General features: G+C 38.7%; 1 protein-coding gene across 4 annotated transcripts in view; it reads right to left on the bottom strand.

Annotated features, from left to right (window-relative positions):
• ANTXR2 (ANTXR cell adhesion molecule 2) overlaps window positions 1–24,490 on the bottom strand; it is a 135,300-nt gene that overhangs the window by 43,518 nt on the left and 67,292 nt on the right. For 2 of the 4 annotated variants that reach the window (XM_059667499.1, XM_059667516.1), the window contains exons 13-16: window positions 17,363–17,410; window positions 15,855–15,947; window positions 9,130–9,297; window positions 8,739–8,819 (exon numbers count right to left, since the gene is read on the bottom strand). In XM_059667499.1, the coding sequence (XP_059523482.1) occupies window positions 8,739–8,819; window positions 9,130–9,297; window positions 15,855–15,947; window positions 17,363–17,410 (390 nt within the window). Of the gene's footprint in view, window positions 1–8,657; window positions 8,820–9,129; window positions 9,298–15,854; window positions 15,948–17,362; window positions 17,411–24,490 lie in introns of those variants that run through there. The other 2 variants (XM_059667506.1, XM_059667492.1) reach the window with 2 other exon arrangements.

The raw sequence follows: 24,490 nt of genomic DNA, 5'->3' as shown, positions 1-24,490 counted from the left end.
CGAAGGACTTGTATGCATGCATATTAGCATAACCAATGGATACAGACACGGGGGGGGGGGGGGTGAGGGCATGAGGGGGGATGGGGGGACAATGGGGGGATAAGGACATATTTGTAATACCTTAATCAATAAAGGGATAAAAAGAATAAAGTAGTTGAGGCTTAAAAAAATGAGAAGAATGCAACTGCAAGCAACAAAATAAACATATCCTGATAAAGGGAATTAAAAAGTATAAGCCTTAATCTACTCAGAATTCAACCTAAGGGAAAAGAATTGTGTCATGTATTTATAACTCTGAAAATTTTAATAAATTATAAATTTAAAATTAATCATCATCCAAAAATGATAAATCATCACCCAATATAAATAACACTTTTATGCAGCAGCATCCTCAGCCATCCTATATAATAAAAGGCTAATATGCAAATCGACCAAATGATAGAATGACCGGTTGCTATGATGCGCACTGAACACCAGGGGGCAGATGCTAACGCAGGAGCTGCCCCCTGGTGGTCAGTGCACTCCCAGAGGGGGAGCGCTGCTCAGCCAGAAGCTGGGCTCACAGGCTGATGAGCGCAGTGGCAGTAGCGGGAGCCTCTCCTGCCTCTGCTGCAGCACTAAGGATGTCCAACTGATGGCTTAGGCCTGCTTCCCCTGGGGAGCAGTTGGACATCCCCTGAGGGCTCCCAGACTGCAAGAGGGCACAAGCCAAGCTGAGAGCTCACCCCCCACCCCCAGAGTATATGAATTTCATGCCCCGGACCTCTAGTATCTTTATAAGAAATAATTCAAATTTGTCCACTTGAGAATTGCACTGATGTCTTAATTTTCTCAAGTAGCTTAGTTTCAGGGTAAAATCATGAAGGTAAAATTATAAGTCCTGATAACAAAATATTTAAATTCTACAAAGTTAAAATGATGTCTCTCTTAAGAATTAGTAGAGTCTAATTGCATATGTTTATCAATAGCTCATTTTTATTCAATTATAATAAAATGAAGAAGGGCATTAATAGATACAATTCTTTTCATTGAATCAATATCTGTGACTTGCTGACATAGGACATCATACTCTGAATTAGGAACTTAAAGTCTTTACCCCATTCATTGAGTTGTGAGAACCATAAGGTCTGCTGGGCCTTAGCTTGGATACATCAGGTGAAGGATAGACAGAACAACAGAGAAAAATTAAAATTTGAAAGCTATACACAGGGAATACGGTAGGTCCAGGTAAAAACAGATAATTCTGTGACAACAGAGTATCCAAGAAGAAAATTCATATAAGCTTACAGAGACATGCAAGCAAAATTCAGGAGAGAGGACAGATTTTCGAAAAATGACGTGCCTATTATGATAGCGAAACAGTGAAAGTCTGTGTGCTCTCTAGAAAAGTAGGATGAGAAAAAAACATAAGATCAAGGGTTAAAACTTAGGAATCAACCAATGTTAAAAGGTAGGAAAAAAGGGGATAAATGAGGGTCAGAGAAAGATAATCAGAGAAGAAATACTCATAACTATAGAACTTTTTATGCCATGTATATAAATGGGCTATTGAAATATTTATTAAAACACTAGAGGCCTGGTGTATCTGTACACCGGTGGGGTCCCTCAGCCTGGCCTGCAGGGATCGGGGCAAAACCAGCTCTACGACATCCCCTTAGGGGTCCCGGATTGCAGGATTGCGAGAGGGCGGTTCTCGGGTGACACACTCTGGAATCAGGCTCCCTCCTCTGTGGTTCTGGGTGCATCACCCAAGAACCACAGCTGCCAAGTCACCACAGCTCAGCAGCTCCTGCGTTGAGTGTCTGCCCCCTGGTGGTCAGTGTGCACATAGCTACCGGGCCGTCAGAGAGTCAGCAGATAGGCCAGTTGCTTAGGCTTTTATATATATAGATGTCTTACAAATTTTCTTACTAACTCTGCTAGGCAATTAAAATATTATGTGATATATGATGTATGTGTGTAATTGCAAACCCATAGAATCCTGTGTGTAAGTGTGTGTGCACACTGTTCTCACTGGGGTTATTAATGTCAATTGATTGAAATATACTGAATTCACAATAAACTCTTCGTTAAATCCTTAGTGTCAGGAAATGGCTTTAGTAGAAAAATTTATTGTAAGAAATAGTGCTTCATTTTTTAAAACACATTAGAAATCTCTTATTTTGATTCAAACTAAAATTGTGCTTCAAACTGGATAAGCAGGTTGATGATCAATTTCAACCAAGAAAAATCTTTACCTAAACTTATAAGTTAGTACATAAAATGTATATGATGAGACTAAATACAAATTATGTCTGGACCAGGACAGTAAAAAGGCAATTCACTATCCAAGTTCTACTTACATTTTCTTTGAACAAATAAATTTTTTCGTAATTTAAGTATATTCTATTTTTCACATTAGGGAACCAAATTAAGTCAACACTTTTTCCAGCTAATATGCATAATTAAGAAATGGGTTTATTTAAGCTAAGAAGTTGTATGAAAAAGTACTCTAATAAGTTTGTTATTTTCCATTGAAACAGACACTAGTTGATGACATACACCCTGAGAAAAACATGTTCTATAGAAATATATGCATATACTTATGTTCATCATATTATGCACACCCATATACAGATGCAGACATACATCTATCAGTCAGTGGGACTGTAATAACAATGGCATGTTCATGATATGGGTTATTTTAGTAAAAATTTATATTTCAAATATGTATGATCCAAAGTTAATAATTACTTCTACTAATTTAAACAGGGTATTTAAGGTATCATAAGGATGCCAGGAAATGTAAAGACAGGAAATAATAAGAATGAAAGGTACTACTGGTAACATAAAGGACAGGAAGGTCTAGCGGTACTCTTTCCCAATGATGAAACATCATAATTGGCCTAAAGAACCATATAAAACTTCAAATCTTACAGAAATGAAAGGTAAGCAATCACTTTATAGGGTTTTTTTATTGATATTTTTCTCTACTATTTCATTTAAGTATACAAAAAAAGGGAAGGTATGCCAGGCCAGCATGGCTCAGTGGTTGAGCATCAACCTATGAACGAGGAGGTCACGGGTCAATTCCCAGTCAGAGCATATGCCCGGGTTGTGGACTCGATCCCCAGTGTGGAATATGCAGGAGGCAGCCGATCAATGGTTCCCTTTCATCACTGATGTTACTATTTCTCTCTCCCTCCCCCTTCCTATGTGAAATCAATAAAATATTTTTTTAAAAAGGAAAGGTATGAAAGTATTGTGGGCATTTTGTGTACAATTATACTGACTCATACTAAAAGAAAGGGTTTCCTTACAGTCTCTAAAATCTATTATGGCACAACATACAGGGTGGGGCAAAAGTAGTTTCAGTTGTTCTTATGGAAAATAATACAATAATGAATAAATAGTAATATAAGAATAAACTGTTTTACATACTCAAAACTGTAAACCTACTTTTGCCCCACTGTGTATTTAAATTGAACCTAAAAACTAAGTACAAGAATGCAGTCATGAGCAGCACATCAAACCATTTGAGTGAAGTGGTTTACAGTTTGCAAATGGGGAGCTTAAAGGCGATGTGGCATAACATCTCTGCTATCAAGGTGTTCACTCGGTCTGAAGATGAAGCGATTGATATTTCTGAGCACTGGGTGATCTGTAAGCATCAAGAAGTCAGAGTGATCCTTGGGAGCGTTAGAAGGGTTGAAGAATCCACACTGAGGAGGGCAAGGCCAGTTTGATTTGAGAATGAGAATTCAAGAGCAGGGCGGTCAGAGGAGGACACATAAATCTGGAACGAGAGATGTAAACAGGAGAACCAGTCTGAGACCATGTGCCTCTGAAGTTATCAGTTACTCTGGTGCCTTTTCAACGAACCTGCCCTATGTTCAGATTTGTTTGGGTAGATTTTTAGAAATTGAAGACTAACATTGAGTTCCGTCAGAATGGACTGTTTTTTAAGCAGCTACCATTATTTCAGAAAATTAAAATTGTATTTGCATCAATAACAAAAGTAATCTCAACAAAATAAATTTAGCTCAATTGGAAATTCACCATGCACTTATGTTGCTTATTTCACCACTAACTGGCGAACGCTTTGCTACATACACACTAGCATCTGTCCCAGGCCATTGCTCCCTGGCTCCTCCCACTCCAAAGGATGCCTTTAGGTCAGCAGCTGTCCTTCATCTCAAATGGTCATGCAGAGAGTTCCACAGGTGAGGGAGCCTATCTTTTCTTTTCTTTTCTTTTCTTTTCTTTTCTTTTCTTTTCTTTTCTTTTCTTTTCTTTTCTTTTTTTTCTTTCTTTTCTTTTTAATATATTATTTTTATTGATTTCAGAGAGGAAGGGAGAGGGAGAGAGAGATAGAAACATCAATGATGAGAATCATCGATTCTCTCTGCCTCTTGCACGCCCCACACTGAGGATTTTTTTTTTTTTTTCACACTGAGGATTGAGCCCACAACCCCGGCATGTGCTCTGACTGGAATCAGCTGTGATCTCCTGGTTCATAGGTCATGTTCAACCACTGAGCCACATGGGCTGGCCTACATTTTCTTAATGATAATAATTTACATGACTATAGAGTCTGTATTATCGTACTATACCCTAGGGTTTTACTTAACTGGCTATTTTAAACAATTCTTTATGTCATATATCTGTGTGTGCATAATTGTGAGTTTTGACATATTCCCAGAGAAAATGACACTTTTTTTTTTCTGGCTGAACCTAGATGGTAGAGGGGGAAACCCCCTCAGAAAAGAAAAATGCTGCCTTTACCAGTAACATGAAGTTCTTACTTTTGACTTAAAATCTTATTTTTAATATCCAAATATAGACATGAAGCCTTTATAGAGAGGAAGAAAATTAAAGTCGAAGAAATTTTCCTAACTTCGCTTTACTAAAGGAGTGTACCGATCAGAAAAAAATCAAATTATATTTCACCTCCATGTCATAAGAAGCCCCGTGATATAAGTTTAAAAACAAACAGTGGCCCCGCTGGCATGGCTCGGTGATGTTTCTATCTCTCTCTCCCTCTTTGAAATCAATAAAAATATGTTTAAAAATAAATAAAAACAAACAGTGTGGGTGTACATCACGGGTGTTACTATTACTAGGAGCCTTCCAGGGCAGTGTATACATTTACATCTGCTTACTGGTGAATGAGGGATTGCGGCCTGAAGGTTAACATAGCCTCAGGTTCAGCCAAGAGGCTCCGCGGGGATTTAACGGGTTTGTGGAACCACTCCAAAACCGGTGCTGTGCTCTCCTCTTTCTTTGCCTCTCTGCTTCTCTAACTCTCCCTTTTCAAATTAAAAAAAAAAAAAAAAAAAAAAAAAAAGAACGCGTGGTAATGCATCATTTATAAGTTACCTAGTTATTGCAGAAACAAAACACTGCTTTGAAAACCCAACAAACTCCTGCTGCGCACTCCCGCGCGTTTGATGGAGGCCCTTCAAAAGAGTCCCCGCTCGGTGGAGGTTGTTTATTGGAGCCTTCGATCGGTACCTGCTGTCCCCCTCACTCCCGGGAACCTCGGCGGCAGATGTTGCAGCGCTCGGTCGTCTCTGAAGCGGCGTTCTGTCCCGGTCTCCCCACCGCAATGGAGTCAAACCGCATTAGATCTCTGCATCTGTGCCTAAGGCAAGTTTGGGAGCGCAGCTGTGTCCACCCCTGCTCCTACCTTTGGTGTTTCGGGCCTCCAGGCAGCGGCTGAGACCAAAACGGTCCAGCCGCTCGCAGCCTCCTCCGCTGGCAATGCGCCGCTCGCTGGCGGCTGGGGAGGCCGCCGCCGCCGCCGCCGCCGCAAACAGATGCCGGCGACAACCTGCAGGCTCACACCTGGCCGCGGCCCTGCCCTGGCGCCAGCGCGGAGACCTTCAGGGCTCGGAGGGGGCGCAGCCCCAGTCAAAGCCCCGCCCGGCGCCCGCGAACGCACCGCCTCCTCCGCAGGAGCTGGCGGCGCCGAGCGGGAGCGGGAGCGAGGGACGCGGGGATGGCTCACGCCGCTTTGATACTTTATGCCTGAACTTCAATGACTTGATCAAGGACTTCAATTCAGCCGTGAATTCTGCAAATGAGCCCGGTGTGGCCTCCGCGTCATGAAAGGAGAGTATTTGACTTGCAGAATAAGTGTGCGTGACTCTGGGTTTAGTGCTACATTCGCTGATTTGTTTATTAAACTGAACTCTCAGGAGGCAGAATCTGCAGTAAACAACTTATAAATAAATGACAAGATTGTTTTCCAAGGTAGGAAACGTGCCGCTGAGGAGGCAGAGGTTCTGTTATATTGGAGCCATCAGCCACGGCCTGAAAACAATTGTGTTTTACTGTTTCTTAAACATCATAAGGTTTGTTCTTTTTCCTTTTTTAAGAAAAAAGACTATTCCTTCCTTTAAAAATTCGGAAATGAAAGCACTCTCGTTTGTTTCCTGACAATATAAAACAAACTGCATTCAATTCCAACTAGAATATTTTTCCAAAAGCCTACCTAATTCCTATAACATACAAATTGCTTTATATTTACACACACACACACACACACACACACACACACACACACGCACACACACACACCTCCTACACCATTAAACAAATACTTCATAAGAAGTATACTCAGTAGTAAACATACACCAGCTTTTATGAGTACAGAAAAATAGCAAAATTATGTGCAAATGTTATTCACCAATTTATATGGGGGGAAAAATGCAATCAAAACAACTCCAACACTAACCTTCTCATTCAATGATTTCCCGGCTACCAAGAAAATCCAACACAAAGAGCCCTGCCACTGGGACATCTTGGTCCATGTTAGGCGCTACCTCAATATTTGTTGAATGAACGAGACTAATGCATCCTTTCAAAAACCAAATATATCAACTTATCCAAACTCAAAGATCTCTTCTGTTCCCAACCTATTCTGGCTTTAACCTCCAACCTCCAAACTTCCTAGTAATCCACAAATGATAGTATTCTTGGCTGCCTCGGAGACTTTGCTCATGATGCTTCGTCAATGGAAATGTTCATTCTACCTAACTCCACCTGATGAAATCCTACCTTTTTTCAAAGACATAAGGCCTATGTTTTTGAAAAAGCATCCAAAATTCCTCCAAAAGGAAGATTTAATCTCTCTGACTGTATGCACGCAAGATCACATTCTGGAGTAAACATTATTTATATATGTATATGTCTTGGTTCCCAAACAAATTTCAGGTTTCTTAAGAGCAAAAGCTACAGTTTGTACACCACCTGCCCCCTTGATTAGTATTACCTGGTGCCATTACTTGTACATATTTATAATAAAAATTATTCAATTAAATCAAAATTTATAGGAATTTTGAAAGACTGAAAAATAAACTTTAATTATGGGAATTAAAAGAATATATAAAGTATTGGCAAGAGTGCTGAGAGCATGGTCTGTTTTTGCTGGCCAATACATCTTCAGTGTTAGCAATTCCCAACACTTACATTATTGAACAAATGAACTAATGTCTAACATGAGGAAGAGGAAGTCTAGCATATTGAATGATAAGTAGAGTTGCTATATGTTGTTGCAGAAGCAGAACTCCAAATCATGCGTACATTTAAACAGAGGTACCATTAAATATAAGACCACTCTATTAGCCACAGAAGTCTAGTAATGAAAACGTCTGCTTCAAAAACTACCTCATTCTCTCTACCTGTGGTACTAGCAAAGGGTAAATGATCTGGGAATATTCCAGGAATATTTCCTCAAATTAGATTTCCTAAATGGTTGAACTCAGATATTTCTGAAATCACCCCCATCTCATAGGAGTAAAATCGTAAGATTTAGACATTTTTGTCTTTTAAATACCATGACAGAACCATACATCACTAAATATAACTTTAGCTTGGCACTGTAAAATAAATATGAATCTCATCACTTATTTGTCCTTAAAAAAAAAAATAGCTTATTGCACCTGAATGAACCGAAGTCCTCTGAAGCTGAAGTGAATGATGTTCAGGGTCGTGCTGACACATAATGAAAACATTGTTGTTACCACTAACAGTGGTGTGTTTCTCAACAAAACTCACTATTGTTACATATCAAAGGGTTTTAAACATTTTTTTCTACATTGATACAATAGCAAATAGTGCTAATATATTAAGGAAATTATAAAACTGGAGGAATTCTAGACAAATCTCCAAAAACAAAAAAGCTTCAAATAGGCTTACTTGGTAGAGAAAATGCATACACATGTGTATGTGTATTTGTATATTTCTATACATATGTGTATGTGTGTATATATTTCTATAATGCTTTCAAGGACACTTTCAAATATTTAAGAAATTAGATTCATCAACTGTTGGAGGCAGGGAAATAATATATTTATACCGAGAAATAGAGGCTCTGAGGCGTGTTCTCCAGTCTTCATTGCTAGGAAATGCTAGAGAAAGACTTCAATTCCTAACCTGGAGTCTGTCTCCCCAATGGATGAAACCTCAGAACATGATGTCATCCAAGTCAAAGGCTGAAGCAAAGAGTGTGCTCATTAAAGCAAGTGTACAATGGGCCATACTTTTTTATGTATTACTTGAAAAGGGACTTATGAAACTGCATCTTGAAGATGTATTCTAAAAACAGATAATTTATTAAGCACCATATATAATAGATGATAATTCCTTCCTCAATTGTACTGAGGGCTTTAAATTCTTTTTGATTATTATTATTTCACTTTCATTATACAGACCCACGCAGTCAGCTCCTTCCCAACACATCCTCGCATACAAACCTCATCTCCTTCCTGAGGTCGCATCAAGGAAACCCGGTCGTACTGCCGCCGCAGCAAAGCCCAGAGCGCATCCAGCCGACCCTAAAGGGAACATATTTGTAAATTCCTAAGGAAAACACGCAACCTTTATTGGCTGAATACATGAGTTAAAATGAAGATGGTACAGCCTAATCACTGCTCTCACTTTTTTCATAAATTAAAACAAAGACTAAGTAAGTAATAAGAAGAGGAGGTCCTTGTTTCTGAGAACGTATTCAGTGGCTCTAATGCAGGCTGCACGTCTGCTATGTGATGGACCTGGGTCCTCCTTCAGAGACTTGGGTGGGGAGGACACAAGAGTTACAATTTCTTTGGGAAATTTCAGTTAAATTACACAAAACTTGGGCAATACCTTAATTGGTGTGTACCACTTTGTCTGAGGAGTCTGGTACGAGGGTCTGGGTCGAGGTGGCCTCGGCCGGATGGGTTCCTCTGTTTCTTCAGGGATTGTCACCACAGCATTTTTGGCTTTCTCTAGCCTTGCACCTTCCTCAGTAGATCCTTTATCACCCCAGCGAACCTTTCAAACGAAGGGGAAAACATTATCTCAGACATATAGTGTCTTGGAAAAATAAGTTCTGATTTAACCAATGGTCCTTCAGTTCACCACTTCAGAGTAAAAAGAAGATGCATAGTAGACTAACTCTAAATTTCTCCTCTTCTGAGATTTAATAGGTTTACCACCATTACTTATGGTCTTAACATTAAGATCCCAGAAAAAATAAAAATAAAAGGCCCTTTGTATAAATCTAGAGTTAATTAAAATTTGAAGCAACCATTTTTCCATTGTTTCAAATAAGGAATTAATAGGTAGTTCATAATGCATGGTAGTCTATAATCCTATTCTTTAATCGGATAGGGCCCTCTTCCAGCTAAACACATACCTATATATACTGATGGCACTGAGGAAAACAGATGATAATAATGATAATTACAATTTATTGAATGCTTACTATGTGCCCATCTGCATTTAATTCATATAAAAATGCAATGAGATACTGTATTTTGCCTTCCAGATGAGGGAACTGAGACCCAGAGAGGTTAAGTGACATACCCAAAGCCATACAGCTAGTAAGTAGCAGGGCAGAGATTTGAATGCAGATAGTCTGAAATAGGTTATTAAGTTTCAAATAGGTTTGGATTTTATAAATGTATTTTACACAAAGGAGTTCATTGCTCCTTCCAAACTTTTCATAAAGTTTGATTGAGGCAAAATGTATGATTTAAACATTAATTCTTCAGAAGTAAAATAACTATATATGTTTTTTCCTTACTTTTGTAAAGCTTGATTTTATAAAGTAACTTTCAGTCTTTAGTTCCTGTTCTCATCTGAGTATGGTTACTTGATAGAACAGTTTTTCATGAGGAAGACAAATTTTGAAAAAAAAACTCGGTTATGGAAAGAAAATTTCAGAAACACCAGGGACTTCCACAAATTTTAGGGAATTTTGTTCTCTGAATATTCTGGACATTAAAAAACCACAGGGTCAACTGATTGTTTTCTCTGTTTTAAAATGAACAAGAAATAAGAGCTAAATCTGAGCTCAGCTTTTTCATGTGTGAGCATGTGAACAAGATGCAGCCCCTAGAAAAGGCTTCATCCAGCCAAGAGCAGTGGAGAAGTCCAAAGCCAAGGGCATTACCAAAGATGACAGAGGTAACAGAAATGGAGCTCTAGAAAGGAGGAAGGCTGTCCAGGGCACACTGATTCAGCAGAGTTAAGTGATTTCTACAAAGGAAAAATTGTTAAATCCATTTTAATGACCTCAGTGGGTTGGAATTCAGATAATCCCTATTTATAGAAAGAACTATTCCCCGCTTTTTGGTAAGGCTTCCTTAGATGTTTCTAGCTTTTTTTTTTTTTTTTTTTTACTACAGTTTTAGAATAGGCTTTCAGTTTCAAGTGGGCCCTATTGACTCATCAAAATGTATCTGTATCTCTCAGTGTGATCAGTGGTACTGGAATGTTCTTTATGAGGGTGTTAAATTGCTTTAAACACCATTAAACCTTTAGAGCTAGATAGCTGGCTCTCCTTCCAGAGAAATGACCTTCTCTTTCAAATCACAGCACCTTCACCTAGATAAACTAAGACTTCTAAAATCTTTAGATACAGCTAAATTGAACTACAAAACCCTAACATCAGGACACATATCCTTTCAGTTGTAAAGTCTCAATTTTAAGGGGAGAAACAAAAAATGGAAAAAGATGCAGTTAAGTAAACATATAGTACTATAGCTCTGAAAGTAATTCAGAATAGAAGTATAAGAAGATACATTTTAGATCCATTTAGAAAAGATAGATTTGAATGCTCCTCAGCCTAACCTTCACAGCTGGTATCGCAAAGGTCATGGTAATCATCTTTTCCCTCCAAGTTTCACTGAAAAACCAATCTCAGATAAAGAACCCAAAGCTGGTTAAACTAGAGTTCTGACCCAAGATGGCATTTCCAGGAACTCAACTATCAAGACACTACATGTATGAAATATGGTTGCTGAGTTCTAAAGGAAATTCTTCTTGTAAATCTACTAGTGTTAGTTCATGAAGTAGCTGTTTTGTCATCATCACCATCAGACAAACAACATAACAAACGATCTCACTTCATCTCAAAGTCTAACTTTATAGTTTTCCTAAAACTCTTAAAAGCAGTTAAGTATGTACACAAGTATATGTATACATTTTAATATTTTAGTTTGACCACATTGAGATGGTCACAAAGGATAAAAGAATAACAAGACTAAATCACCAAAGGGAGACTTAGCAGAGTTCACATACATCGATATTTTTTCGGGGGAGGGGGGGTGGGGGGGGACAAAGTAAGCACAAGCTAGATAATTAAGTTCTTCCAACTCTGCTTGACTTTCATGATAAACAATAATATTCCATAATTTTCAGGGCATATTTGGATGACTAGAAGGTTATATTATAAAGGAGCAATTTCAGAATCAAGAAAAGAAACAAAAGCAGTTTCATGCTGAATTGGCAGAAACACACATTTGAAGTCATTAGGTATTGTGGATCAGCTGTGCTAACAGCTGTTATTAACATCAGCTCAATTCCAGTTTTCTGCAAATTTCCATTACCATAGTTCTAACTAAAATCCCTATACCAGCTTAAAATAGCATTAGTTATGAAGATTTGTTCTGTAATTCAGATGTGGTCATAATTTCTAGAATTCCTTTTACTTTCCCCAGTTCAATGTATTTTTTCAAAGAAAATGCTTTCCAGGTTTGGATAGGCAAAATTTTAAAGCAGATTATGTGTTCTGTTTTCCCTCTCCAAGTTTAGGTAAGTTCATGTTTGAGAAAATTTAATGATGTTTAACGATCACTTCAATTTTTATTGTGTATTTTTAGGTATTGCATTTCCCCTTTGTAATGTCCACATTTAATTTTTCATTTTTTGTCATTCTCACTCCCATTTCCATCTTACTGATGGAATACACCATAAAATGTAGCCAGAATTATCTAAAGCTAAAATGGACCTCAATTATTAAAAGTGGGTGAGTCCTTGTCATAATGTTTTTCTCAACTGAATAGAAAGAGGCAATATAATTTCACATGTTAAGAGAATAATGCTTAAAACTTAAAGTACAAGTTATTAAAAAAATGTGTGTGAATCCTTGACTTTCTTGAGCATAAACCAATAATATACCCTTTAACTTAGGACCTATTCAGCTCATGCCTATGCTTTTCTTTAGAAAGAGATCTCAATCTTTGGGACACTGAAATATTGAACTAGCGAAAATCTGGCATAATTCCTAGAGTTTTAACAAGAACATTATTTACTCATCTAAAATATATTAATATATTACATGCTAACACATACGTATCTTGTTGTCATGTGGTATTTTACAAGTGTAGATTTCAAAATGAAATTAAATTTATTGTTCTGAATACAGGATTGGGCAAAAGTAGATTTATAGTTGTTTGTATAGAAAATAATACAATAACTAGTACAATAAATAATAATACAATAATAAACTATTTCACATACTCAGAACTATAAACCTACTTTTACCTCACCCTATGAGTTCAATGTGAAATAAATAAGGAAAAAATGGAGAAATATATAGCACAAATTGAAAATCACTCCATGCAGAGAAAACTATTCTAACATTTTGTGGTATATCATGTCAAAACTTTCTTTTCCCTTTGCAAACATCTTTTTACACATTCATTTTGAAATGTGGCTAACTAAGCTAAAAATAAGTTGTGATATCATATATAGATATCCAAATGTAACACTTTTATTTACAAGTGTATTTTCTATATACAAAGGAATATCTAATCCACTCTTTCCCACCCCTCCAAGGCTAGAATGGCATAGCAAAGTCAGGCTGAAGGAAAATGACCTTCCTTCTGTATCAAGCAACAAGAGCTAGCCCAGTTATGGTCTTCATACTACTTGATATTCCCAATTACCCACAGGCAAACACAGATGCAATCTTTTCTCCAAAAGACAAACTTAATAGATTTTAGCACTTGCCTTTTTCATGGCTTATAGGCAATGAGATACTTGTCTCAAAAGATATTTCAACAATAGAGTGGCAAGCTTTTATGGATAATGTGCATTATTTTAACATGTAATGTGCTCAAGAATGTGACAATCACTACCAGATGACTTGAATAACCATTTCGATAATAACAACCATGTTAAGTAGGCCTAAGCTTTTTTTGAAAACTACTGAAATTTATTCTAAAAAGAGGAAACTTTTATTGGGAATCTGAAATTTATTGGAGTGTTTACAAAAGAAAATTGCAACAGTTTTGAGGTTGTTAGTTAGCTAATTGACTTCTGCTGGCAGTGATGGGACAAAGCAGATATGACAGAAGACATGTGCCATGACTGCACAACATAAAAAAATTCCTTATCAAGAAGTAAAATTAAAGGAGAAAAATATCAAGATCTGTGTTTAATAATGAAGGCAATATATCAATGAAAAATTCTTTCAATTCTCGTTGGGGTGAGATGCTGGCATATTTGAACTAGTGAAGGGCTCAGTGCTGGCAATGATTGCATATTATTAATTAACTAGAGGCACAAAAATTTGTGCACTTGCGGGGGGGGGGAGTCCCTCAGCCCGGCCTGTGCCCTCTCGCAGTCTGGGACGCCTTGGGGGATGACCACCTGCTGGCTTAGGCCTTCTCCCCAGGGGGATTGGGCCTAAGATGGCAATCAGACATCCCTCTGGCAGCCCGGCAGCCCTCGGGGGATGTCCACTTGCCAGCGGGGAGCAGGCCTAAACTGCAGTCAAACATCCTTAGTGCTGCTGAGGAAGCAAGAGAGGCTCCCACCACCATCGCTGTACTGGCAGCCATCAGCCTGGTTGTGGCTGAGCAGAGATCCCCATGTGAGAGCGCCCTGACCATCAGAGGGCAGCTCCTGCATTGATCATCTGCCCCCTGGTGGTCTGTGTGTCATAGTGACCAGTCATTCCCAGTCTTTCTGCTGTTAGGGTCAATTTGCATATTACCCTTTTACTATATAGGATAGAGGCCTGGTGCACGGGTGGGGGCCGGCTGGTTTGCCTTGAAGGGTGTCCCGGATCAGGGTGGGGGTCCCACTTGGATGCCTGGCCAGCCTGGATGAGGGCCTGATGGCTGTTTGCAGCTGGGCACACCCTCTTCAGGGTGGGGGTCCCCAGTGGGGTGCCTGGCCAGTCTGGGTGAGGGGCTGAGGACCGTTTTCAGGCTGGTGGGCGGCTGAAGCTCCCAATCTCTCCTTTTTTTCTTTTTTTCTGGGATTTATTTACCTTCTATGCTGTTACTGGAGCTGAGAGCCGGCTCCAGCTCTGAGGCCCTGCTCCAGCTTGAGGCCTCGGCTGCTGAAAGCAGGTATCTGGGGTTTGTTTAGCTTCTATAATTGAAACATAGTTGCTTTTGGAGCTGTTGCTTTCAGGCTCAGAGCCGGGCCGGGCCGGGCCGTGGCAGGCAGGGAACCTTGGCTTCCTCCATCACCAGGGCAACCAAGCCTCATGTTCGCTTCAGCTGCCAGCCGCCATCTTGGTTGGCAGTTAATTTGCATATTGCCCTGATTAGCCAATGGGAAGCGTATCGGAGGTACGGTTAATTACCCTATTTGTCTTTTATTAGTAGGACTAGAGGCCCGGTGCATGAAATTCATGTACTGGGGGAGGGGGGCACTCAGCCCAGCCTGTGCTCTAATAAGCCAGTAATCAGACATCCCTCTCACAGTCCAGGACCTCTTGCTCCTTACCACCCACCTGCAGCATAGGCAGGAGGGAGAGGCTCCCATCACTGCAGCTGCTCTTGCCAGCCGTGAGCCCAGCTTCTGGCTGAGTGGCGCTCCCACAGTGGGAGTGCACTGACCACCAGGGGGCAGCATCTGCCCTCTGGTGCTCAGTGCGTGTCATAGCAGCCGGTCGTTCAGCCAGTTGCTCCACTGTTTGGTTGATTTGCATGTTAGGGTTTTATTATATAAGATTAATCACTTTGAAGAATATTTATGTGGTGGTAGAAGACCTCATTTAATTTTTAAAATATAATATTAAACTTCAGTTCATTCCACAATTTGAGTCAGTCAAAAAGTTCAATGCATTCTAATAAAAGATATTTAATATTAATTATGATTGTTCATAAGTGGTAACTAAAAGCTGTATAAAAAAAAGCCTCACATGTGTTTCCTCTACATTTGTGATAAGGTCATATCCACACTATTGAATATTTTAACATTTTTCTCCTCAAATAGTACATAGCTATTAGATCTTTTCAAAGATGAGTATTGTTGCAATTTTAAGTTGCTGGCTTCTTTAAAATTGATGCTCTCTGCAGTACTTTTTTCCAAAATACTGAGAAAAACCCTAACTTTGTTTTGCCCTTTAGAAATCAGACATGGTATCAATGCAGTTCTTTGACTAATGAAGTTAGTTCTTCTTAGAGAATTTTGAAATGGCTAAGATGATTCCATAGAAAAAGAATATCTGCAAAAGACCCAGTGTTAAGTAAAAAAATGGATGTATTGTGATATTGAATTATGAAAAGTACAGTTTCCATGGCTTCATAGTTCCAGAAATTCATATTCCAAATTAGTAGCTTCTATTTTTTAAAGATACCAACCTCCATTCTTTTAATTCCTCCAACCCCTCGACCGCCATAATAGGAAGCATCCACAGTTGGCCATTTCTTGTTTGGCAGAGGATCCTCTTCCTCCTATTTAGATACAATTTTAAAAAATCGGTTCAATTACATTTTCAAAATGTTGCTTAGTCGGGACTGGTTCACACTGAGCCATTTTTCTGCATAATGCAATTCATGTGTAAGAAACAGTACAAGTTATACATGAGACATGTAGATGTGTGGATGCTTATGGCATAAATCTCCCCTGGAGTTCCAGAGCACAGGAGGACTCCTTCCTCTCCACAATTTCAGGGAATCTCCCTCATTCACTAAGTTACCAAACGTTGCTATGAGCATCATTTGTTTTGTTTTGTTTTTCTATTCATCACTTGATATTTGAAAAGATAAAACATTAAAATTGGGAGAGCATTTCAATAACCATGTAACGCATCAAAGTATGTGTATGTTTGAGTTCGGTGAAGTTTGTACTAAAAAGATACGTAGTTGAGAAGCTTTAAACATGCATAAGACAGTACATGCTGTATTTCATGTTGCTAACACATTTTTGGCTAAAAAACAGTTATTTAAAGTACAATAGCCCGCTTTTAGCTTTTATTCCCCCCCCCCCAAACCTTCACTGGATGCCTGAAACTGTGGATAGTACCAAACCTAACATATACGATGCTTTTTCTATACATACATACCTATGATATAGTTTAATTTATAAATTAGGAAATTCCATGGTGTTCTTGTTGTAGATCTTAGCAACCTCAACTTTTTTTTTCTTTTCTTATTGAGAACTTTCACCTTTTCACATAAAGGAAGCACTTTACAGCTTCTCTTTGGCATATCCAAACTGCCAACATCATTACTCTCGTACTTTAGGGCCATCACTAAATAAAATAAGGGTTATGTGAACACAAGCACTGCACTACTGAGGCATAGTTTGCTAACCGAGACAGCTACTGTGCTACTAATAGGCAGGTATACAGCAGGGATACAGTGGACAAAGGCATCCCCGGCAGGACAGAATGGGATGGTGTGGACTTCATCACCCTCTTCAGAATGACATGTAAACTAAAATTTTTAATTGTTTATTTCTGGAATTTTCCATTTAATATTTTCAGACCTCAGCTGACCACAGTTGGCCACCCGTAACTGAAACTACAGAAAGAGAAACCATGAACAGGGGAGACTACTGTATTAATCATTTTGAGGAAAGTAATAACATCTTTGAACTGCCAGTTTGTAGTTTCAAACTTTTTTTAAACAAAATAAGTGACTTAAGAACTATTGATATATTGCTATAAGAAGCAAATTAAATCTATGTACTCTTGATCTCATCTAGCACATGTAAGAAATCATAAGAGGACAAACAATAACTATTGATTTTCATGAATTCAAAAGTCAATACATGGGTATCATAGTTATCTAATAATAATGTAATTGATCAAGTTTGGAGATAATATCTGAAAAACACTGACATCAATTATTAAGCACTCATTTACCTCTACAGGTGGTGCAGAGGGTGGTGGTGGAGGAGGATCCTTGATAACCTGTCCAGAAACAAAAAAATTAAATGTAAAACTTTTGTATCATAGAGAGGAAACAGTAAGGGTGTATAAAGTAATTAGATTAGTAAAATACTGTGTTAGCACCAATGATGTCCCCAAAGATCCTTAACACCCCATCCCCCACCCACACCCGCTGCCCAATATGTATGCTCCTCTCTTTGAATCTGGACTTTCCTGTAACTAGCTTTTGACTAGCATGAGGTAGAAGTGATACCATGTGGCTTCTGAGGCTAGGTCAAAAGAGTGTTTTCACTTCCCCTGACACCCTTGGAACACTCATTCTAGGGGAAGCCTGCTGTCATGTCATGTCTACCCTGAAACCATCAAGCTGTGAGGAAGCCCAGGATAACATTATGGTATGGCTAGGTGGTGAGAGACAGACACATGGCCAGCCCCCAGCTGTGTCAGCCTTCCCAGCTGAGGTGCCAGAATGTGAGGGAAGAATCTCTCTTGGACATAGAGCCTCTCTAACTTTCTGATGCCTCCAGCCCAGCTGCCACCTGCCCGCAATCACATGAGAGAACACCAAGTGGAAACCTCCTGTTTGAGCCAGTCTCCACAGAACCGTGAAGACACTAAATTATTGCTTGAAGACACAAGGTTGTGGAGTCATTTGTTAGGCAAAATAGAAAAAAAGCACCTAAAATTCACAAAACTGCTCCACACACATTCATTCTATCTTTATGGTATAAACTAGGGGCCCGGTGCACGAAATTCGTGCACTGGGTGTGTGTGTGGGGGTGGAGTGTCCCTCAGCCCAGCATGCCCCCTCTCACATACTGGGAGCCCTCAGGCGTTGACCCCCATCACCCTCCAATTGCAGGATCGGCCCCTTGCCCAGGCCTGACGCCTCTGACAGAGGTGTCAGGCCTGGGCAGGGGACCCCCAGCTCCCCGCAGTTGCAGGCTCCGCCCCTGCCCAGGCCTAATGCCTCTGGCTGAGGCATCCGGCTCAGGCAGCGGGGACCCGCAGCTGCAGCGGCCCCGCGATCGTGCGCTCCGCTTTAGGCCCAGGCAAGGGACCCCTAGCTCCCGGGACTGCCAGCTTCGACCGTCTCCAGCTCCCATCACTGGCTCCACCCCTACTTCCTGCTATCACTGGCCAGGGCGGCAAAGGCGCCTGATTCTCTGATCATGGCTTGGGGGCAGGGCAAAGGTGGCCCCAGGGCCGCCTTTGCCCTGCCCCCCAGCTCTTAGCTCCCCCCTGGGTTTCCGATCACTGTCAGTGGCAGGGGGCTTCTTCCTGCTTTCCCTTTCGCCTCCCTGCATTGTGCCTACATATGCAAATTAACCGCCATCTTGTTGGCAGTTAACTGCCAATCTTAGTTGGCAGTTAATTTGCATATAGCCCTGATTAGCCAATGAAAAGGGTATCGTCGTACGCCAATTACCATTTTTCTCTTTTATTAGTGTAGATATGTTATTAGCTTCATATGTCACATGAATAACAAGAACAATTGTCAAATACCTTGCACAAAGCTTCACTAAGTGGTCCTTCTAATGTCAAAATACAAACTTTTTTTTCCCCACTAGATTACAGTATGTCCCCTCAAACAGAGTAGGGATTGACTTGCAAAATCTCCCTGCTATGACTCATTGACTTTTTCATAGATTGGCAATACACAACTTAGTTTGCTCTGGGTGAGATGACAGGGAAATTAACATATGCTTTCCCCAGCCTTTAACCTAGAAACAAAGCAACTTTTTAGCCAACATTCCTTTTTCTGTGAACAATTACTTATATTATTTCATGAAAGAGAGATTCAATGATTGGTTGCCTCTTGCAACCAATATATTATTTCATGAAATTTTATGTGGTTAATTCTTTAAGTGAGAGAAATAGACCCCTCCATCTAATTTAAATGACCTTTTCTGGTTGGAGTATCCTGACTTTTGTACCACCATGTTAGAAAATAATTGACCAAGTGCCAGTGTCTTCTGATCATTCAGGTACATATCAAGTCTCTATACTAACTAAAAACAAACAAACAAACAAACAAAAAACTTTGAAAATATAATTGCTTTATTTCATCTAATGTCAAATGTTTAAATTATGTTACTAAATTTTCAAAAGTTTAAAATCATAAGTTTAATCATTAACATCATCAAGGAATCATTATTATTTAGGTGTATTACTATTAGCTTGGATATGTTTTTCAAAGACTGCTTGCCCTTTTAAGATATATACTACAATTTTTTCCAAGTTAAATAATATGCTTCTGATACTTTCACCAAAATAATCTGGGTTTAGGGTTAGCCAGAAATTGAAACTGAATAAAGGAGAAAAGGGTGCTTCATTATTTTAGTCTTTCTTTGTGTACATCTGAAACTTTTCTTAATAAAAGGTGTTTTAAAAAATTAATGTTATTGCTCAGTGGTTGAGCATCGACCTGTGAATCAGGAGGTCACTGTTCGATTCCTGGTCAGGGCACATGCCCAGGTTGCAGGCTCAATCCACAGTGGAGGGCATGCAAGAGGCAACCAATCATTGAATTTCTCTTGTCATTGATGTTTTTCTCTCTCTTTCTCTCTCCCTTTCTCTCTAATATCAATAAAAATATATTTTTTAAAAATTAATGTTATTGATAAAGTGGAGAAAACGGACTCAATTTTTATGTATAATATTTTCATCATTCAAATTTTAGTTTAGATGTATATCTCAGGAAAAAATACACAGACAATAATTACAACCCCACAGATATAATTGAATCTCAAACTAACTCATTATGTAGCATTTAATGCTACAAGAAATGCTGTTGTTTCTATTGAACCCTTTTATTTAATTCAATTTTATTTTATTAATAAAATTAAATTACAGTTCTTTTTGGTAATTTTGAAAGATAAAAATCTGTGAGATTTTACAGTTAGATCTGAAATAAATGCCAGCAGAGGATTAACATTTAAAATGATGCTGTGGTAAAATAAAAAAGTCAAGGTTACCAAGCTACAGGCGAATTTCCTTTATGACAAAGAAGCACTTTCATACCATTATCAACCTGCATGTCCAAAAGCAACCGATGAAAACCAGATCCATCAACATTTCATATTCAAGAGTCAAAAGCAGCCGAACCGGTTTGGCTCAGTGGATAGAGAGTCGGCCTACGGACTGAAGGGTCCTGGGTTCGATTCCAGTCAAGGGCATGTACCTGGGTTGCAGGCACACCCCCAGTAGGAGATGTGCAGGAGGCAGCTGATCGATGTTTCTCTCTCATCGATGTTTCAAACTCTCTATCTCTCTCCCTTCCTCTCTGTAAAAAATCAATAAAAAAATATATTTTTTTAAAAAAAAGAGTCAAAAGCAACCTAAACATTTTCATTTAAAAGCCAACTCTTCTCCCTATTTTCTCTTTCTTTCAAGTATATCATTCTTTTTAGTTGAAGCTCCAAATTTTTCATACTCTATAATTTCTTCTTTTATTCTAAGTGACTTCACCAAATCATTCACCATGTCCCATAGATTCTTTGAGAAATTACCCCTCCTCACGAATTCCCCCAATTTTCCCAAAGCAGATCCCCTTCATATTTACAGATGCCTATTTGCTCTTCCCTGGCATTTATCAGAGTTGATCACATTTCTTAGCTCCAAAAAACTGAAACTTCCATAAGGGTGGGGGGGTTTTGTCTTCTTTGTTCCTCACTGTATTCCCAGTACTTAGTTAAGTTTCTATTTTGGAAGAGAGAAGAAAGAAAGGGGGGTGGCAGAGAAGGGAAGTTAGAAGGACAGGACAGGAGAAAGGTGGGAAAGGTAGCAAAGAGGAGGGAGGAAGGGACAAAGCGAGAGAAAGGACGTAGGAGAGGAGAGAGGAGTGGAAGGGAGAAAAAGGAGGAGAGGGGAAGAAAGGGGGAAGGAGGAGAGGAGGGAACCAGGGAAGAAGGGCAGATTCTTTGCATTCTGTTCCCACTGTCACTACCTAAAATCATAGACTCAATATTCTCTGGGCCTTACAAATATCTAATACAACATTTTTCACAATCAACCAAAACTTCAATATTGTGAAAAATTCCCACCAAGTTGTAGTCCAACTATGTTTGAATTCCTGCAATAAAGAGAAACTCACTACCTCACAAAACAATTCATTCCATTGGCAAGAAACTCAAATCATTTGAAAGCGTTTTTCCCCAAAGGAGCCAAAGCCTCCCTCTCTGTAGATGCCACTCTTTAGTCCTGATCCTAAGATGTGGAAATACACAGGCACACAACTAATTTTTCTTCCAGAAGAGAGCAGTTCCTAATTTTGAATACTAGGATGATAACCATGTATCTATTGAACTTATTCATCTCAAAGCTAAACATCACAGCCGTTTCTCATGCAATGGCTCTGAGTTATGTGCTCATCTTGGTCAGTTTCATTGGTGTATATTCACTTGATCAATATGTCAAAGTGTGGTTTCCAGAACTGCTAATAGCACTTTAAGTGTGGCATACCCATTATCAGTAAATGAATGGTGCTCAGAGGAAACAGATGCACCCCAACAGTCCTCACTCGCATTTTATGCATTTTAACTAATAACATATTGATGGTATTGATTGATAAGTCTTTAATTACCATTGCTTTTTTGTCATCAATGTCTACATTCTCTTATTACTTAAATTAGACATCTAGATTGCTTATCTATCTCTAATCCATCCCTCATTCTAACATATGTAGTCAGGTAAATATTTTTCTAACACAAGCTTAATTGATCATTTCTCTGGTCAAAATGGGTCAATGGTTACAATGACTATAATTGAAATCAATGAATTATTGAAATTTATTGGAGCCCTTACAAATCATGCTTCCACTCTTAATTTTGCAAATTACCATGAAGTGTTGTCTAAACTTCTCTCACTAGAAAAGGACCAAGGTACATCCTTCATTCCGCTAAGTCTGAGTATAATATATCTAAACTCATTTTCATTTCCTTGTGAGGATTTAAAATTTACTCTGCTTATTACCTGTACATCTTGCACTGGGATATAAATTTCTGAGGAAATAAATGGTATCCACAGCCTTGTTCTATGGACCTCCAAGAATTACTGGACACCCCTCTCCATGATTCTGCCATTTTTAATGCCATACTCATTATCCTGCATAGTATTGATATAGACAAAACTCCAATCCTTATATGATCACTGCTGACAAACTCACAAAAGGATAGTAAGAGGTGTCTTTGCATTCTTCCACCTTACTGGACTCCCTTTATTTGGTATCATAAGCCACAACCTGGAAAAACAAAGCTCATTCTCAATACATTTACATGAGTCCGGTTTTCTATTCTCCTTGTTCACGTGCTTCAGCACAGTGTGGCTCCATCCTAATCCCCGATTTACAAATATACCTTTACATGTCCCTCTACTCCAGGAAGACCAAAGATCCCTTTGCTTCCCCCAAATGAAATGACCATTTTCATGCTAACTCCTATCCAGCATTCACAGACTACTCCACCAACTTACTATTGCTTTATCTGGAAGCTTTAAAACTTCTAAAACTATATTTTGCTGTTCAGTTGAACTATTCATGCTTCATTAACTTGGGTTTATATGTTTATTTTAGAATTTTTCAATTACTCTTTAAGACTGTAGATTTCTTCAGGGCAATAATCATTCCCCCTTCTTTATAAATATCTCTAGTGCCTAATAAAGTGCTCTGCAAGCAGCCGGTAATAAAAATACGAATGAAAAGTAAACTGAAGGAAATAGCTGAGAACATTCTAAAAGACTCATAGCCAACCTCTAAATTTATGAGAAAAATAGGAAGGAAAAATAAATAAATGATAAGCAGAGATGATTTCCATGAAACTAAAATATTTCTTATTCCAAAGAAAATGGAGCATCACATTTCTCTTAACCAATAAATTCAGAGAACTAAGGAACTCGGTGGTAGGTGGGAAGATGTAAGACTACCCTAAATTTCTTCATCTAGAAAATTAATTCAATTAATTGTAGTCCTTTCCAAGATGAAAATTCCAATAGAATGCTAAAAAAGCAAACAAACAAAAATACTACAAATCATAATGTCTCCACCAGGACTTTTGCTTCTATGCCTTTCCATAATTAAGTAGGCCATATGTCTAAAGCATTTGTATTCACCTTATTATAGAAAAGAACATTAGGGTTTGTTTTTCCAATAACATGTAATTAATCTTACAAATGACTAAATGCATGACTTATTATAAATTTAAATTGATTCTGAAATCCTGGCAGATACATTTTCTACATTGTTAACAATAGGAACAACAGCCTTAAAACTCTGCCTAGGTCAACTTTTGACCTGGTAAATTAAGAGACACAGCCATCACCACAAAATATAACACTACCTTCAGAAACTGAGTCAGTGCTATGGCTCATTTGTGTATTAATATTACTATTAACAGTAACCACCACTTATTGGTTCTGTCATATAACCCTTTGCAGTTACTATGCTTCCCTCCATTAAAATATAAGGGGACTCCAACTTCAATAACTTACTCAAGGATATACAAAAAGAAAACATTAGTATTAGGATTCAAACCCAGGACCCAGGCCCATCTACCTTCAAACTCTGACTTCAACTTCTGCCATATGACATCCTTTCAAAATAAGTTTGGACTGCAAAGGAGAAGAGGGTAGAAGAAAAGGCTTAAGATTTGTTGAGTAATTGTCACTGCTGGGATGCATAGAAGAATGGACAGATAGACGGATGGATGAATGTATTAAAAAAGTAGGCAGATAGATAGATGTAATTTAATTTTTATGGTGACTACGTGAAAAAAGTTTATCATCCCCATTTTATTGAGCAATAACTTGATAATTCACATAGTCAACATCCCTAACCTAGAAATGATGGAACAGAAAATAAAATGTTCCTTATGTGTCTGATGTTTCAAAATGCTCCCTCTCTTCACTCTACCATGTGGCCTCATAAGCAACAAAGGAGGGGAGAAATGATCTGAAGCCATTCAGCCCAAAAGCCAAAAATGGCAAAATCTATGTCCAACTGATGTCCCTACATTTCAGTCAAACTAGTGCAGGAGAATGGGAAACCTTACTGCCAGTCCAAATACATTGAAAATAACAGTCATGAGAATCTCATTCTTGTATTAA

The sequence above is a fragment of the Myotis daubentonii genome, chromosome 1, assembly GCF_963259705.1.
Source record: "Myotis daubentonii chromosome 1, mMyoDau2.1, whole genome shotgun sequence".
Taxonomy (NCBI): domain Eukaryota; kingdom Metazoa; phylum Chordata; class Mammalia; order Chiroptera; family Vespertilionidae; genus Myotis; species Myotis daubentonii.
The sequence above is the reverse complement of the archived record's forward strand: the minus strand, read 5'-3'. Positions and strand labels throughout refer to the sequence as shown.